This window comes from Chiloscyllium punctatum, chromosome 16 (genome assembly GCF_047496795.1).
Source record: "Chiloscyllium punctatum isolate Juve2018m chromosome 16, sChiPun1.3, whole genome shotgun sequence".
Classification (NCBI taxonomy): domain Eukaryota; kingdom Metazoa; phylum Chordata; class Chondrichthyes; order Orectolobiformes; family Hemiscylliidae; genus Chiloscyllium; species Chiloscyllium punctatum.
Window position 1 is genome coordinate 39,577,942 of NC_092754.1, and position 17,498 is coordinate 39,595,439.

Below are 17,498 nucleotides of genomic sequence, written 5' to 3' on the forward strand. Positions count from 1 at the left end.
CATGTGCAGAATATAAACAAATTATTAAGTATCACTTCCATTAACCTTATATTAGCATCGAAAAACGTGGCACTGGTAAAGCACAGCAGGTCTGGCAGCATCAGGGGAGCAGGGGAATCGATGTTTTGGGCATCATTACCATTCCTAATGAAGGGCTTATGCCTGAAATGTCGATTCTCCTGCTCCTCAGATTCTGCTTGACCTGCTGTGCTTTTCTGGCACCACACTTTGAGTCCTCACTTTCTCCTTATATTAGCATCATAACTTTAATAAAACAAAGGCAAACTTGCTAAGATTATCTAATGACTTAAGTCAGCTTGAACCCATTTGAGATCCTCACTGCAATATTTTATGATGTCATGATAATCAAATCAAAAATAACATTTTTAATACAGCAATTAATTAGAATTTGTTTCACACAGACTGAAGCTGAAGAGGTAATGGTTGGTGCCATAATCTGCAAAAAGCTGCAAAACGGTAGCTCTGCTTTCAAAGTAGCACATTTTAAATTTCCACTCTTGTATCTTCTTGAGGCCAAATCTGATACTTGGTCTAAGTGCCTAGACTTGTTAAAGTTGATTAAATTTAAAGTCTCTTTACTGTTTGTTCAATGTTTTAGGCTGACTCCTTCTTCATAGCAGTACGGCCTTTTTTTAAGCACATGTAATTATTAATACAGTTTAATATTTGAGCAGTTACAATGAACAAAATAAAAATGGAGTACTCCTGATAGTCTCTTGGGTAGATGATGTGACCTATTCCCCATATTCACTAACATGTCTGTAACTGTATGGTTTTTATCTTGGTCCTTCTACCATGTGAATGTCTAGACCCACGAGAATGTACTCCAAAAACTAGAGAAATCTACCAATTATAGGCACAGCAAGTTGAATCTCTTTTATAGCCTAAGCACAGGCTTTATAGTACTTATTTTTTTACTTTCATTCATTCAAATTTCATTTAAAATTCTTCTTTTTGATGATGCAGTTCAGGACCTTGAGGACCAAAAGAGTTCTAAATGTAAATAAAATCTAGTTGTTAACAACTTTTCCGTAATTCTAACAGATGAAAAATAAATCCAAAGTAATAGTCCTGTTAATTAGCAACCATATTATTAAACAACATTCCAGCAAAAGCTTCATGCTACAAGTAGTAAACAAGTATTATATTTGATTATATTTCAGAAACTTCAGAATTTGGACATTCTCACAGGCACAGAAAGAAATTGGATTGAGCTGTGGGCAGTTCTAAGTTTCACCTCCTCTCTCCTAGTAGCATCTCAGTGAAGTCAGCAAAAAGTCTAAAATGTGTTTTTGCAGAATAGCAGCTGAAGAGAAAAACCTAGGATAATTTAGCTCTTGCAATTGATAGTACCTCAAAACATTTTCATAAGCTAATTTGCTTATACAATATCTCTGACTTGGCTTCAAGCTTTAATTTAACCATTATTCTTGCATGGATTGCTGTTACATTTTAGTATTTTTGACAATATTTCCACAGAAAGGATTTTATTTATTTTTCATATTGTTTACAAGAACAATGCACATTTTCATGAATTGTTTAAGAGGCTAAACAGAGACTAGAAATTTGGTACCCCATCTGGGTAATCAAAGGATAACCACAGACTATGTTTTAAAGCTCTTTGGCCATTAAGCTCTTCCAAATCAGGAAAAATAAGCACACAAAGATGTGCTTTCTTGAATGTGAAAGTTAAAAATGTTGGAGGATAAAATCGCCTTTCTTTCATTAATTAAAAACATCTTACTGATGGTGAACTGTGTTTCTATTTTGTATCTTTATGCTATGATGGGTGATATTAATTGAGCTTTTCTGATCTGATCATAATTGTTGGTGTATCTGTACATTAGCTGTGAAGTAAAGCAGCTGAATGATTTGTATCAAACTTCAACTCATTAAGTGCTAGCATAGTCTGCCATAGAAGGGACTAAAGGAACGCATACGTGGTATATATAAGTATGCTGTTGGAATCACAAGACAGCATTATTATTACAACTTCCGACATGCTATTGTGAGTCAATCCCCATAACAGTAAACTCTGGCTCCACTGCAGCGGTGTCTGATACCACTGAACACAAGACAGTATTTGTGGCAGATTCAAATTTATTGTATTAAATTTTCCTCAACCACCCTGCACATCACAACTTGCAGCTAGCCTCTTGATATGACCTGCAGGAAGCAGCCTTATCCGTTCTTGGAAATTCAGCTTCATTAATCTGAAGCGGTCTGCCTGTCCTCTGGTCTACTTTGGACTGGGTGCAAACGATAATGTTCAGGAGAATCATGCTCTTCATAGCAGTGATTTACCCTTGAAACACTTAGGCAACAAAATAGACCATCTTCATTTGCTGTGTAATGTTCTATCAAGGCTTTTATGCTGGGAAACATTAGTGTGTTCAATTGCTGGAAGAGAATACATACATATTATAAATGTTTAAAGCTGTAGTGGAAAATAGATCATTTCATAGTTTTAAAAGTTTTTGTGATCATACCTGCAAATAATATTTGCCTTCATCATTTTTACAGATAAGATAGTTGACCACACCAAATGGGGTTCGCATCATTAGTGTCCAACACTGTAGGGGGCCAGGATTCACCCACAGTAAGAAGGCTCCCATTACATCATGTTTTAGGAGTGCTGTGGCATAATCCCTTTATAAAAAAAACAATATATGTGAAAAACAAACTCATCTTTAAAGTTTTTCTGGAAAAACACTTTTTAATAGTTAACTTGATCTAAACACTGAAAAAAGTTATGTTTTTTTAGTTATCATTATTAGTTGATCAGACAATAGATTGGGAGAGGATATATAGTGGGGTGGGGGAGTGGGATTCAACACCAGGAGCACTGCCTTTATATATTTTAATGACCTAAACATTGGTGTACAGGGTACAATTTTAAAATTACAGATGACACAAAACTTGTAAATATTACTAATTGTGGGGAGAATAGTAATAGACATCAAGAAGGCATTTTGGTAGAAAATATGATGCGAGCATGATACAAGGGGTACAATTCCAAAAGGGTACAGGGACAGAGAATGCTGGGGATATATATGCATACTGTGGTGGGCTATAGTTGTGAAAGTGGTTAAAAAGACATATGATTCCTGGGCTTTATAAGTAGAGACAGAGAACACAGAAGCAAGGAAGTTTTTAAAAACACGGATTTGGCCTCAACTGGAGTACAGTGACAATTCTGGGCATTACACTTTAGAAAGGATGGAATGGCTTTAGAAAGGTCATTAGATTAGATTACTTACAGTGTGAAAACAGGCCCTTCGGCCCAACAAGTCCACACCGACCCTCTGAAGAGCAACCCACCCAGACCCGTTCCCCTACATTTACCCCTTCACCTAACAATACAGGCAATTTAGCATGGCCAATTCACCTAACCTGCACATTTTTGGACTGTGGAAGGAAACCAGAGCACCCGGAGGAAACCCACGCAGACACAGGGAGAATGTGCAAACTCCACACAGACAGTTGCCTGAGGCGGGAATTGAATCCCCAGGTCTCAGGCGCTGTGAGGCAGCAGTGCTAACCACTATGCCACTGTGCTACCGTGCCGCCCATAAAAGGTCATAGAAGTGATTATGGGAATGGTTCCGGGGTGAGGTACTTCAGTCATGTAGTAGACTGGAGATTGTTCTCCTGAGAGAAGAGAAAGTTGACAAAGGTGTTCAAAATTCCAAGGAGTCCAGAGAGAGTAGATGGAGAGAAACCAATCCTGTTTATGAAAAAGTCGAGAACCAGTTGTTGAGAATACAATGTGACTTTTTTTTCATAGCAAATGGTTTACATCTGGAATACATGAGACAAAAAGCGTGGCACTGGAAAAGCACAGCAGGTCAGGCAGCATCCAAGGAGCAGGAGAGTCAACGTTTTGGGCTTGAAACATCGACTCTCCTGCTCCTTGGATGCTGCCTGACCTGCTGTGTTTTTCCAGCGCCACAAGTCTTGACTCTGACTCTTCAGCATGTACAGTCCTCAACTTTTCCTATCTGGAATACATGGTCTGACAAAATGTGTGGGGAAGATTTAATCTTGGTTTTAAAAAGGGATAGGTAACTGAAGATAAAACGAAAATCTTCTAGGGCTCTGGGAAAAAGGTGGGAACTGGGACTAGCTAAATTGGTCTTGCAATTAGCCAGCATTGTGCTACAGCCATTCTATGATTCCATGATCTCTACATAAGTTTTGACGAATTGATGAGAATCATAATTCTGCCAAATATTATTTAAAATTTCAGTTACACAAATAGCAGTCAGATTTTTCGATAGCTATACAATTAGACAGTAGCATTCGCATGTGCAGATAAACACAGAAATCTGCAAGATGCTCTCTGACTTGCTCCATCGTTCACAAGCTTCATTCTCAGGGCATCTCACCAAGGGATAGCATTGATATCCATGTAAGGACATGAGGTCGCAGTACTTAACTGCGAGTGACTATGACATACCAGAAAGATGTGTTCACATAAACAATTGGGTGACAATTGTGATGTTGGTTCTTCCTTTGGAACCAGGAATTACACACAAAATAGACAAATGGTAAATGTAAACAGCAACACTTTACTGAAAATACTCACAACTCCATAGCTGGTTCTAGACTAGAACCAAGGTCCCCCAACCTCCTTCCTGGTCACCTGATCAGCTTGCTTAAACGGGCAACACCCCCCAACTACATACATAACAATAGTAGAATAATGTAATATGACTGGACTGGTAATCTAGAACCTTAAAAAAATATACTAGAAGCATGAATTCAAACTCCACCACAACAAAAGAGGAGTTTAAATTCATTTAATTAATCATAATGAGAAACTGGTCCCAAACAGAATGATCATGAAACTATCATATCGTTGTAAAAACCAAACGTTCCACTGGGGAGGAAAACACCTCCTTACCCAATCTAGATGACATATGGGTGCAGACCCACATAAATATGGTTGCCTCTTAACTGTCCTCTGAAATTAGCCAGCAAGCCACTTGGTTATAAATGACTTGCCAAAGTCTACTTGAGGGCTGTTTGAGATGGCAGCAAATGCTGGTTTTACATGCCAAGCTCACATCCTAAGAACAACTTTTTTTTTTAAATTGCCATCAACCAACTTTTGGCATTGAAGATTAACTTTGTAAATGTAAAATCTCATTCTTTCAGGTTTGAATTATTGGTGGTGATACTTAAAATAATAAAACTAAAATAAAATTAAACAAAATCATTATTTGTCTCTTTCCAAATGCCATCTTTATTTCCAGCTTTTTAGATTTTCTGTACAATACTTGATTTTATATCAAGTTAAACATTCTGACTTAAACTTCCTGGTATATACTCTGTGCAAGGCATTTAATCAAGATGATGGTACTCTTTCCCATTGGCTAAAGAACTGGTGAGAGCTCTGTATTTTTGCCTCCTGTGAGGAAGGCCAGCCAAATTGTGTCAAACAGGTATTTTCCCAAGTGTAAGGACCTCAGACAGAGCAATAGCCTTCCCTGTATGAGCTGGTGTCCTCTGCTGTCCAAATCCCATGCAGGCAGTCGACAGGGTTGCAGCCACCAGCAGTGCATCCTTGCAGAGGCCTAGAATCACTGAGGGATTCAGGCCATACTACTATAAGTAATAGTGGGGTCAGCATCAAGGGATGTGGGTGGTTCTTGTCAGGTCACTTATACTGCCAGCACCCTGGAAGCAACATTTATCTCTTGGGTTTCCCAAAGAAGTGTCTGCTTTGTCTGCCACTGTCTTAAGAGCCTTTAAAAGGAGATTGATTGCTTTAAGAACCTCAATTAGACAGGTCAGAAGGGCCATCCAATCCCTTCGTTCCCCTAACTTAGTTAAGACTGTGATTGGAAGGCAGTGGGGTTCCCATATGGTATCTACCCATCACAAGTTCACCTTGGGGAGGACATTGAATTCCAACCTGTATCTCTTGGTGAGTATTCTTTGAGACAACATTGCTTGCTCTATTTATGCAGACTTCTTTTTCTCTTGCAGTGCACTGCATGTAACAATTAGTTGCAACTAATAGCCTATTAAAATTCTGGACAACTACAGTGAATGCTGTCCATGCACCTCTGACTACAAAATTGGGATCATTAATATCACAATTTATTTTTCATTTCATTTTAATATATTCAGCTGCTACATATTTAGGAATTTTGAAGTTTGTACTCAGTTACTTTTGAGCAAGTTTAATTAGTTTTAGTTTTGATATGTTCATCCATTTTCTTTCTGGTTAAATACATTTGATACACGTTTAGTTCTCGAGTCACAGAATCCTACAGCACAGAGACAGGCCCTTTTGCCCAAAATGGTCCATGATGACCACAATATCCGTCCATGCTAACTCCATTTCCCTGCACTTGGTCCATACCCTTCTAAACCTTTCCTATTCATGTATTTGTCCAAATGCCTTTCAAATGTTGTTAATGTACCCACCTCAACCACTTCCATTGGCAGCTTATTTCATATGTGTACCACCCTCTGTGTAAAAACGTTGCCCCTCCGGTTCCTTTTTAGTCTTTTCCTTCTAACCTTAAACTGATGCCCTCTAAAATTGGATTCCCCAACCCTAGGAAAAAGACTGAGTGCATTCACCCTATCCATGCATTTTATGAACTTATACACTTCGATAAGATCCCCCCCCTCAATCTCCTATGCTCTAAAGAAATGAAATTCTTGTTTGTCCAACCTCTCTGTATAATTCAGCCTGTTGAATCTTGGCAACATCCTTGTAAATTTCTTCTTTACTCCTTCCAGTTTAATGACATCCTTCCTATAGCAAGCTGACCAAAACTGAACACAACACTTCAAGTGTGGTCTCACCAACTGGAACATAACTTCCCAACTTATATAATTATTGCCCTAAACGATGAAGGCCAGTGTGCCAAAAGCCTTCTTCACTGCCCTGTCTACCCGTGACTCCACTTTCAGAGAACCGTGCACCTGAACTCCAAGGTCCCTCTGCTCCACTACACTCCTAAGACCCTACCATTCCCCATGAAACTCCTACTTTGATTTGACTTCCCAAAATGCAAGACCTCACAATCATCTATACTAAACACGATTTACCATTTCTCAACCCACTTCCCCAGCTGATCAAGGTCCCAATGCAGTTTCTGATAATCTTCCTCACTATCCATGATACTGCCTATTGTCATGTCATCTGCAAACTTACCAATCATGCTTGCACATTCTCTTGCCAAATCATTGACATAGATAACAAACAGCAGTGGGCCCAGCACCAATCCCTGAGGCACTCCACTAGTCACAGGCCTCCAGTCCAATAAGCATCCTTCCACTATTAGCCTCTGCTTCCTATCATCAAGCCAATTGTGTATCCAATTTGCCAACTCCCCCTGGATTCCATGTGATATAATCTTCCAGAGCAGCCAACCATATGGAACTTTATCAAAGGCCTTACTGAAATCCATACAGACTACATCTACCACCCTGCCCTCGTCAACCTTCCTGGTCACTTCATCAAGAACTCCAACAAATTTGTGTGGCATGACTTCCCACACACAAAGCTAAGATGACTACTCCTAATCAAATCCTATCTTTCCAAATGCATGTATATCTTATCCCTCAGATTCTTCTTAAGTAACTTATCTATCACAGATGTTAGGCCTACTGGTCTATGGTTGCCAGGTTTTCCTTTGCAACCCTACTTGAATAAGGGTACAACATTCGCTACCCTCCAATCTTCTGGGACCTCACCCGTGGCTAACAATGATGCAAAAATTTCAGCCAGGGCCCCTGCAATTTCTTCTCTAGACACTTGCAGTGTTCTTGGATATTCTTGGTCAGGGCCAGGAGATATATCCATCTTCATTCATTCTAATACATCAACACCTCCTCTACTGTAATATGGACTGTCCTCAAGATACCACTAACTTCCCCAAGTTCCGAAGTCTTCATGTCTTTCTCATAGTAAATACAGAGGAGAAATATTCATTGAGGACCTCACCCATGTCCTGCGGTTCTACACTTACATATCCACTTTGGTCCTTGATGGGTCCTTTTCTCTCTCTAGTTATTCTTTTTCCTTTAATATACTTTGGATTCATCCTAATCTTCTCAGCCAAGGCTATTTTGTGCCCCTTTTTCACCCTCCTGATTTCATTCTTCAGAAAACTCTTGTATCCCCTATATACCTCTAGGATTCTCTTGATCCCAGCTGCCTGTACCTGAGCCATGCCTCCTTTTTTCTGATCAAAGTCTCAATATTTCGTTATCCAGGGTTCCCTGTTCTTATTCATGTTGCCCTTCACCCTCACAGGAACATATAGACCTGAACTCTAGTTATCTCACTTTGGAAGGCTTCCCACTTGCCAGAAGTCCCTTTGCCTGCAAACAAACTACCCCAATCAACCCCTGCAAGCTCCTGTCTAATTCCATCAAAATTGGGCTTGCCCCAATTTAGAACTTGAACATGTGGATTAGTTTTGGCCCTCTCCATAACTATTTTAAAATTAATAGAACTGCCTTTATCCTTCTCCAATTCATGACTTCCTTTCAGTGGTCAAATATTAACTTCCCACAAAGAGGACCATTCTGGCTTTTATCAAATCTTGAAGTAAGATATAAGAGACTTTTCTTGTTTCTTAGGGGCAGGCAATGCAATGGGTTACTACCTTTGCAACTAATATGAAGTTCTTCATTAATATGAGTGCATGGAGATGCAACCTTCTGTGTGCCCAAATAGACTTATGTCAGAGTAGCATCAATACATATAGTCTAACTGGCTGAGGTGAAACCAGGATTCTGAATTTGGGACAATGTAAGTGATGACAATGCCTATACTGCCTGCTCCGGAAAAAAAAACATTGTGTAGTCAGATGGAACTGGAAATAGTGTTACTTAAAGTTAGTAAAATTACATGTTAGAACTTCTTACATTTGAAAGATCTGTCAAGTGTTTTTGCAGGTGTTTTACTTCGTTTAGCAGAAAGCATTTCCACAACTTCACAAGAGGGGCAGAGGATCTGGTCACCTGACCACATAAAGGCTGCAGCATGTATAGAGAAGCAATGACAAAGCTGCTGATTTTGCAGCATGACAGGGAGATGTAGCAGAACCTGCAGAGAACACGATCTGCAGCATCCACTTTCCTAAGTTGGAGCCAGATTCCTCCCAGCTTTCTAACAGGCCCTGAATGAACTCAGTTTAGGATTATATGCTCATTCAATACTTTCAGTTACACTATTGCATCAAGGTCTTCATCAGAGTCCTCTACAGCAATATGTGTCTGTTATCTCACCCTCTGGTAAACTAAGAAGCAAATCATCCTTTTACTCCACCTGCTTTCAGCCCACTCATATCCAGTGACTCACTATGTGCTGATCTAAACTATATACAAGACTCCAGTGTAAATGCAGTGCTAGAGTCATGATGGTAACTGCAGTTGTCAGATTATGGAAAGGAATCTCTTCATCACTGTTGTGCTGTTGTCTCTGCCTTCCTTCTTGGTTGCTGTGGATGTGCAAGCAGCACTTTTAAGAATAATGTAAAGGCAAAATACTGCAGATGTTGGAAATATAAAGTAAAAACAAAAAGTGCTGAAAATATTCAACAAGGCAAGCAGAATTAAAGTTACAGATCAATTCATTTGAAAATCTGAAACAACTGACCTCCTGAGTATTTCCAGAAATTCCTGTTTTCTTAATAGCAATTTTCAAGTTTCTGAAAGCAAGAAATCAGAAAACCAAGGTTCTTCTGGAGGAAGAGGGTAGGATGAAAAGCAAGAGGCTCCTGGTCACACCATTAGCAGTCTGTTCATCATGCAAGATGACAGAAGATTTAGATGTAGACATTTTTGGATTTAGATTTTTTATTGTCATGTGTATTCAAGTCCAAAAGTACTACCAGAGTACAGTGAGAAGTGCAATGTCGCCACACAAAGCGCCATCTTAGGTACAAGTACCTAGGTACAGAAACATAAGAACAAGGTATGTTAAACCTTGTTAAGTTTAAGTTAAAAGTTAAACATTACAGTAATTCCTAGTTTTAACTAGAAAACTATAGAAATAAAGCTAAAAGTCAGACATTACAGTCTTTTGAAAATGCTTAGCCACACTGGGACTGCACTACCTACAGAGGCTTGATCTCCTCTTCTTTGGCATATTTTCCCTGCACAGTCCATTCTAGGAGTCCCCATCGCGGCCTGCCACACCACAACTGAAGCACCTGTTGCTCCTGTTGATCCACCCAGAGTATCAATTCGGGCTTACTGCCACAGCTGACCGACGTCGACCGCAGATGCAGCTTTCTCTGCCGACTGCAGAGGACACCGACTTGCCATTGAAAGCTGATGTTGCTGCCCGCTCTGAGTCGTGTGCTAGGCCCACCAATGCCAAAGATGCCTCCCTCTGGTGCTATCAATTGCCGCAGGGCCCACAATCATTGCCGTCGTGAGCTCCCTAAAGGCTTATTCCCTCCAAGCTGGACTCACTCTCCCCAAGGAGTGGACTCCGGCCACTGCTGCTGCAAACACTCAGGAGGTCAGACACGTTCTCACCCTGCTGAGGGTGCTGAAAGACCTCGTCTTTAGCTGCCACTTAAGCAGCCACGAGGAACAGTTGGATTCATTCCATTGGCACAGCCTCCTAGAACCTCCTTCCTCATCTAAAGCTTGAGCTAGGTGTTGAGCCAGTGCTAAGACTGCCTCGATAGAAGCTGTCAGGAACTTGAACTCACCCCCACCATCGCTAGGACCAAGAGGTAAGTAAAAATAAAATAAAACAGGAAAAGAGAGAGAAAAAAATTCAAAAAGTGAAAAGAAAAGCACCGAAACAGACCCTTCGGTCTCCAGATTGGAGGGAGACCAGAATTGCACACGATATTCCAAAAGTGGCCGGACCAATATCCAGTATCAACATGACCTCCCAACTCCTATACTCAATGATATGCGTTGTGAGTGCACGAATTTTGTTATGTGTTACATCCCATATGGAAACCAGTTTGGTAAACCTTATTTCCGGCGATATCTGTTGCAGGGTAAGACATTCAAAGATCTGAAAGTACATAGTAACTCACACTCGTCAAGAAATAAGAATCCTCTGGTGGCCCTAATGTAGCAGACTACTTCATCGAGTGCCTGCTGTACTCGATGAGAGGGAATTTCAACAGAGATTGGAAGCACTAAAGCCTGATTTTCCATCTTATAGCAGCCCAAGACTGAAGCAAGAACACCGTTGGAAAATAAAACAAAATGCATAATCTGCACCAAACTAAAACAAAACACCAGCAATATGCAGAACATCTTTTCAAGATTACAGAACTGGAGAAAATATTAAGGGGTGTGCAATGTGGCAAAGCAGTGGGATAATCATAATTCATGAAATGACTTTGCCACTGTGCTTGTCTAGCTTTGTTTTTATTAATTCACAGGATGTAAGTGTCACTGGCTAAACCAGCATTTATTGTCCATACCTGACTGCCAGAGCACAGCTAAGAGTCAAGCGCATTACTGTGGAGCTGGCGTGACATGTAGGCCTGACCAACGGCAGATGGCATTTCCTTCCCTAAAGGACCTTAGTGAACCAGATAGATTTTTCTCCAAAACTTGGCAATGATCTCATGAGACTCTTAATTCCAAATTTTTATTGAATTAAATTATACTAGTTACCATGGCAGGATTCAAACCTGGGTCCCTAGAACATTACCTGGGTCTCTAATTTACTAGTCTAATGATAATACCACTAGGCATCCCCTCCCAGCTGATTCACTTTGAGATAAGAATCAACTTGCTGAAACTCCCAAAGATGCAGTAAAACTAAAATCATAGCCATTCCAAACCTGGAAAAGAAGTCACTCTGGCAGCCAGCTTTTGACCAATTAAGCTCTATGAAACATTGCTATAAATGCCTTATGGCTAAAGTCATGATATTTACAGCGTTAAAATCTTCATCTTTGTGAATTTATTTCACTAATGCATTAATCTAATTTACGTTCACCATAAACTCACAAATCCTTTCACTGACAAAAGTAAGCACCTGTTCAATTATATCATAATTATGAATTGTAATGTTAAATTGTTTAGTTTTGTAGAATTACCTTGTAGCTAGTGTGGAGTACAGAGAATTTTCTTCTGAGATGTCGGCCATGGTTGTGGTTGGAAACGGATAATGGGCAGAACAGCTTGTTTTTGTTTCTTCCTTTATCATTTTAGTTTATAAAATTGAACGTTATCCAGAGTCATCAAATGCAAATAAAATTCACCTTGGGTTTTGTGTATTTAAAATCTAAAGGATATTTATTCCATTGAATGTTCTGTATATATCTGGCTACCGGTCAAATGGCAACCCAGAGTTAAGGAAAACAGCTGGATTGTATTAGTTAGAAAGTTCCAGCCAATCGTCCAAAGATTAATATTTTATTGCCAAACTGAATAATTCCCTTTTCAGTTGGACGTATGTAGACCTTTTTTTCCTCTCCTACCCATTCAACAGCTATGACAGGGAGTTGGTAAGCCACTCTTAGGGCTTTAACAAATCAATTGTTGATCTACAGTCTGAAGAGTGTGGACAATCAGATCATGGTCCTTCATCTAATTTGTTTCCACACCCAGTGGAAATGTGCCAGCACTGGTAAATCATGCAGAGAAGTAAATGGACTGAAACTCAGTGACTGTTTGTGCTGCATTCTGTTATGCTTCTTACAAAACAGTCAACTTTGACGTTTTTTTCCAAAAAACACAAACAGATCAGTTTACAGCTGTGGTGAATCATCCTGTCTGAACAAATTTAGAAGTGTTTTATGTTCCTGCTCTTTGGTAAGTCTAAGACAGTAATGGCATAAAGCCACTTCATAGATCCCAAATATCAAATTGATCCCGACTAATCTGCCCCCATCCATTTTTCAAACTCAGAGAATGTTGGAGAAATGCAGATCTGGCAGTATCCATACAGAGAGAAACAGAGTTCACATTTCAAGAGCAGTATGATTCTTTTTCAAAACTGAAAGGTGTTGAAAAATGATTTTTAAAATACATTTGACACTGAAGGAGGTCCAGTGCAAAAGACAATGGAGTTGTTAATGGTGGAAAAATATGTAAAGAGGGTATAAATTTAAGTGTGAAAGGGAGAAAATTGATCCTCTCTATTAAATTCAAAGTAAACAAGATGCAAACAATACAAGACTGTGGAGGAGGGTCATAGAGGTTTACAGCATGGAAACAGACCCTTCAGTCCACATTGACCAGACACCTCAATCTGACCTAGTCCCATTGCCAGCATTTGACCTCTCTTAAACCGTTCCTATTCATGCACTCATTCAGATGCCTTTTAAATGGTGTAATTGTACCAGCCTCCACCACCTCCTCTAGTAGCTTATTCCATACATGCACCACTCTCTGCATGAAAACATTGCCCTTTAGGTCCCTTTTAAATCTTTCCCCTCTCATCTTAAACCTGTGCCCTCTAATTTTACACTTCCTCACCTGGGAAAAAGACCTTGCCTATTTACCCTATCCATGCCCCTCATGATTTTATAAACTTCTTTTGTGAACACCTCTCAGCCTCCAATGCTGTAAAGAAAATAGCCCCAGCCTATTCAGCCTCTCCCAGTCGCTCAAACGCTCCAACCCTGGCAACATCCTTGTAAATGTTTTAGATGGACCAGGTGAAGGTGAGAGAAGAATGGAAATTGGAAGCAAAACTCCACTCTCGTTTCATTCCTTTCCACTTCCAACAGCTGTGTCTAGTGTCCATTGCTATGGCACAACTTATAGGACAGCAGTCTCCCCATAACTTGGCCAAGAATTTTTTTATTATTTGTGAACATTAACAGTAAGTGCTGGTAGGCTGTTTCATTTCAAATGGCTTCACAACTGAGCACTTTCTGTTTCTTCATTCCTTTTATTCCTTGTTTGTATGCCAATTAGACAGTTTTAACACTTCATGTATTTCAATCCATAACAATGAGTTTCTATTTGTCTTTACAATGCAAAATGTGTTGATCTATTTTTCAGCAAACTCCTCCAAGATCCTTGTTCAATCAAAGCTTGAGTGGCCAGTACCTTGATGAAGGGGAATGTCGTGCAGGAGTTGACATCTAATCATCTCACCACTACTATCGGTTGGGGAGACTGGGGAAGAAAGCCTCCTGCTGTGGCCCTTAAACTATCCACACTAACACAATATGCCGATCTTAACCACACATTTCAAGAAAGAATACAAAAAATGTTCATCTTAAATACTTGTAATTTTTCATATTTAATTTGTTTTTCCCACATTTTTTTTGGTTTCCCATAAGTTATGTTCTGATACATGACACGTTACTATTGGTAAGGTACAGCAACAGTTGACACCCAAAGCCAGGAAAGCTGAAATGGTTGGAGAAAAGTGGCAAATAGTTGTCAGAAAGTGATAGGCAGCAATTAGAGAAAGTGAAGATTAAGAGACTAGAACAAGAAGGAAAGAGGTTGCTTGTATGATAAAGTATGACTGCAACTATTAAGTGGGCCACTTGACTCACTGAATGTTCTCACATGAAGAATGACAAAATTAAAACATTTCTCAAATAAAAAACATATGATGGCTGAGAAGGATCTCTAAGAAATCTATTCACATTAACTTAAGAGTGAAGGTATTCTTAATATTGTCCATCATAAAATATTTCATGGTTGAATAAATACTGAAAATGCAGACAGTGACCCTGCAAATGTGAAGAGCTATATACAAATGTGATGAGCTATGTACAAATGTGATGAAATATTCAGAGTATTAAAAACATTGAGGAAATAGATGTAGATTTTGATATTTGGGATTTTGAGCATGCATTGGAAATATAAGGAATGATTAGTAGAAATCATATGGTAAAAATTGTAAATTTTATTAAACTACAGTCAATTCAAGTAAAATAAATGAAAGTAAATTCATTATGAAAATAAATTTTTCTGTCTAACGTTTTGAGTATAAAATTTTTATATGAATTTAGGTATTTGTGTGACATGGGATTAAAATTCTGAAATAATTGTGTGAAAGAAGATAATTAAGTAATTATTTGAATAAAATCTATTGGTATAAGAATTGTTTCAAATAAATTGCTTCACAAATGCATTTTTGAGGTCTGATTTTCAGTTTTATTACTTATTCATCCTAAATGTCTATAGATGAATATCTCAGATAATTAATTCAGAAAAGATTTTACCTTCTCTTTAAAATCTTATTTTTAACTTCTATCTCCTTCTCTCCCAGCTTGAGTGTTTTCATGGATACATATATATAATTTCAACTAGAAAATCACATCTATATACAAAGTGTACTTTTGCTACTTAATTCCTGAGGGTGGGTGAACAGCTAGGGAAAATAATCTAATTTCTCATGATAAAGTGCTAAAGTTATACAATAGCTGGATTTTATAGTTGTAATGACAGCAAAGCAGTCAGCATTTGACATCGCTACAACTTTGAAACAGAGCAACTTCTGTCATCCACACATGCAGTTAAATAAGATTTCCTGTTCCTCCACAGAGTGCACTGTTGAAGCCCTCATGGATAGCATTCATTTGAATTTGCATTCATTTCACTTTTATGACTTAGTCTCACTGTAAAAGCCCTCAAACATTACGTATTATTGAATGAAGAAGATGGAGGGTAATTTTCTGGGCCCACCGAGAACTTTTAAAAGGGCAGGCAGAAGAAGGTAATTGGTTGGGAGGCAAAAAAATCAGTTTCCCGACAGGAGGCTTAAGTTTTCCCATTAACTTATCAGAATTTTTTAAGTTTCCTGACCCTCATTATTGGAAACCTGTTTTGCATTCACTAGGCCTGCATACTCACTATTATTCCAGTCTGCTGGTATTATTTTAATGGAAGCAATTTCATTATTCATAAATGGGAAGCAATTCTCTTCACAAATCTGGCCAAACATAAGATATGAGATATGGACATGGCAGGATAAATTTCTTCCTCCATGCTCATGTGAGTACAAATTTCTTCAGTTATTTGGCTCTTTCACAACGAAGCAATATAAATGGGTAGTGCTCAGGGTGCAGCCAGACTGGACCAACAACTACACACTCCCACGCTGCCTGAGACAATTTGGGTAGAACTCAAAGTCCAAAGATGTGCAGGTCAGGTGAATTGGCCATGCTAAATTGCCTGTAGTGTTAAGTTAGGGGTAGGGTGGGTTGCGCTTCGGCGGGTCGGTGTGGACTTGTTGGGCCAAAGGGCCTGTTTCCACACTGTAAGTAATCTAATCTAATCTAATCTAATCTTATCAAAGGTGAACCATTCTCTGTGATTGTGTTCTCATTCCATGCAAGCCTTTGGTGAAAACCTGTCAGTTGTGTACCTTCTCCTGGCTGTGATTAAAAAATCAGTGGGCTGAAGGTAAACTGCTGAAGATTGTAGCTCCTTTTATGTTTTAAGTCTCAACATTAGCAGATATTTGAGAAGTAATATCGCTACAGAGTCAGTAGGGCTCCACTGGTAGCTGCAATGAAGTGAGACATTGATTGCACAGTGAGGCATCTGATTGACATGGCTGGCACCCAAACTCCTGTTTTGCAGTCATCTACAATGGCAACATTACAATGCTAATTCACACTCATAGGGGCATGAAACACTAAGTAGACAGTGGTACCTACTGAGGCAGAGCACAGATCATTGATCCTGTTGTGGCAGTGGAGCCAGTTTCCCTGAGTCACCTATTGAGCTCTGCAGTCACCTCTGCTTTTGTCAGTTTGGATATTCTCTTGTTACCAATCATAGAGAAAAAACCTCTCTAGCACAGTCAAGAGAACCTCTAGTGAGGCATTGCTAAAGTGTCATGCTTCTTTTGACTAGTCTCTGACATGTTTGAGCTCTTCAGAGATTCACTGATGTTCTGTGGTTTCAGACACTGAAGTATTGTTTAAATATGGCGCTGGATAATGGTGACCAGAAGGTACCCAGCAGAGGGAGTAGCATCTAAACAAACTTTGGCATTTTCTATGCACATGCATACAGAATGAGCTGAAGAACATGTGATCGTATGGAATAACCCTGCAAGTCTTCAGCAGATGTCCCTCCCACTTTTCGTAAATACATGACAATTAGCCTTAGAAATTCACACTAGGTTTTCAACCACAAACTAAATCCCTAATTACTGCTGAGTAACCCCTTTGGACTTATAAAATATTTTAAGTCTGTGCATTATGATAAAAATTCCGTAGATATTTATTTTAATGGAAAAGTTCATTTTTAACATGTATTTATTTTTAACACATATTCCAGTTTCTTACTTAATCCTATGTGGATGTCCCAAACTTTATTTTGCTCTTTGTAAATTAATTAAATGAAATTCCTTGTCGGAATTTGTTCAGTATTGCTAAGACTGCTTGATGATGTAATTGTTACAAGCCACTTAAGATCCCTATAGTTGGCTCAATAGTCAATTTAATGTCAGGAAAGGTGATATCCATACTACAGAATTCTATTAATATTTGTGGAAATCTATGAGGTCAGTAGTGAATGCTGTCATTTTGCAGTTG

The 17,498-nt window shown here is 39.0% G+C and overlaps 1 protein-coding gene across 1 annotated transcript in view; it reads right to left on the reverse strand.

Annotated features, from left to right (window-relative positions):
• Positions 1–175: 175 nt before the first annotated feature.
• Positions 176–17,498, reverse strand: part of sh2d5 (SH2 domain containing 5) — a 91,461-nt gene continuing 74,138 nt past the window's right edge. The window contains exons 9-10 of the mRNA XM_072586757.1: positions 2,511–2,670; positions 176–2,421 (exon numbers count right to left, since the gene is read on the reverse strand). Of these exons, the coding sequence (XP_072442858.1) occupies positions 2,230–2,421; positions 2,511–2,670 (352 nt within the window). The 3' untranslated portion in view covers positions 176–2,229. The remainder of the gene's footprint in view (positions 2,422–2,510; positions 2,671–17,498) is intronic.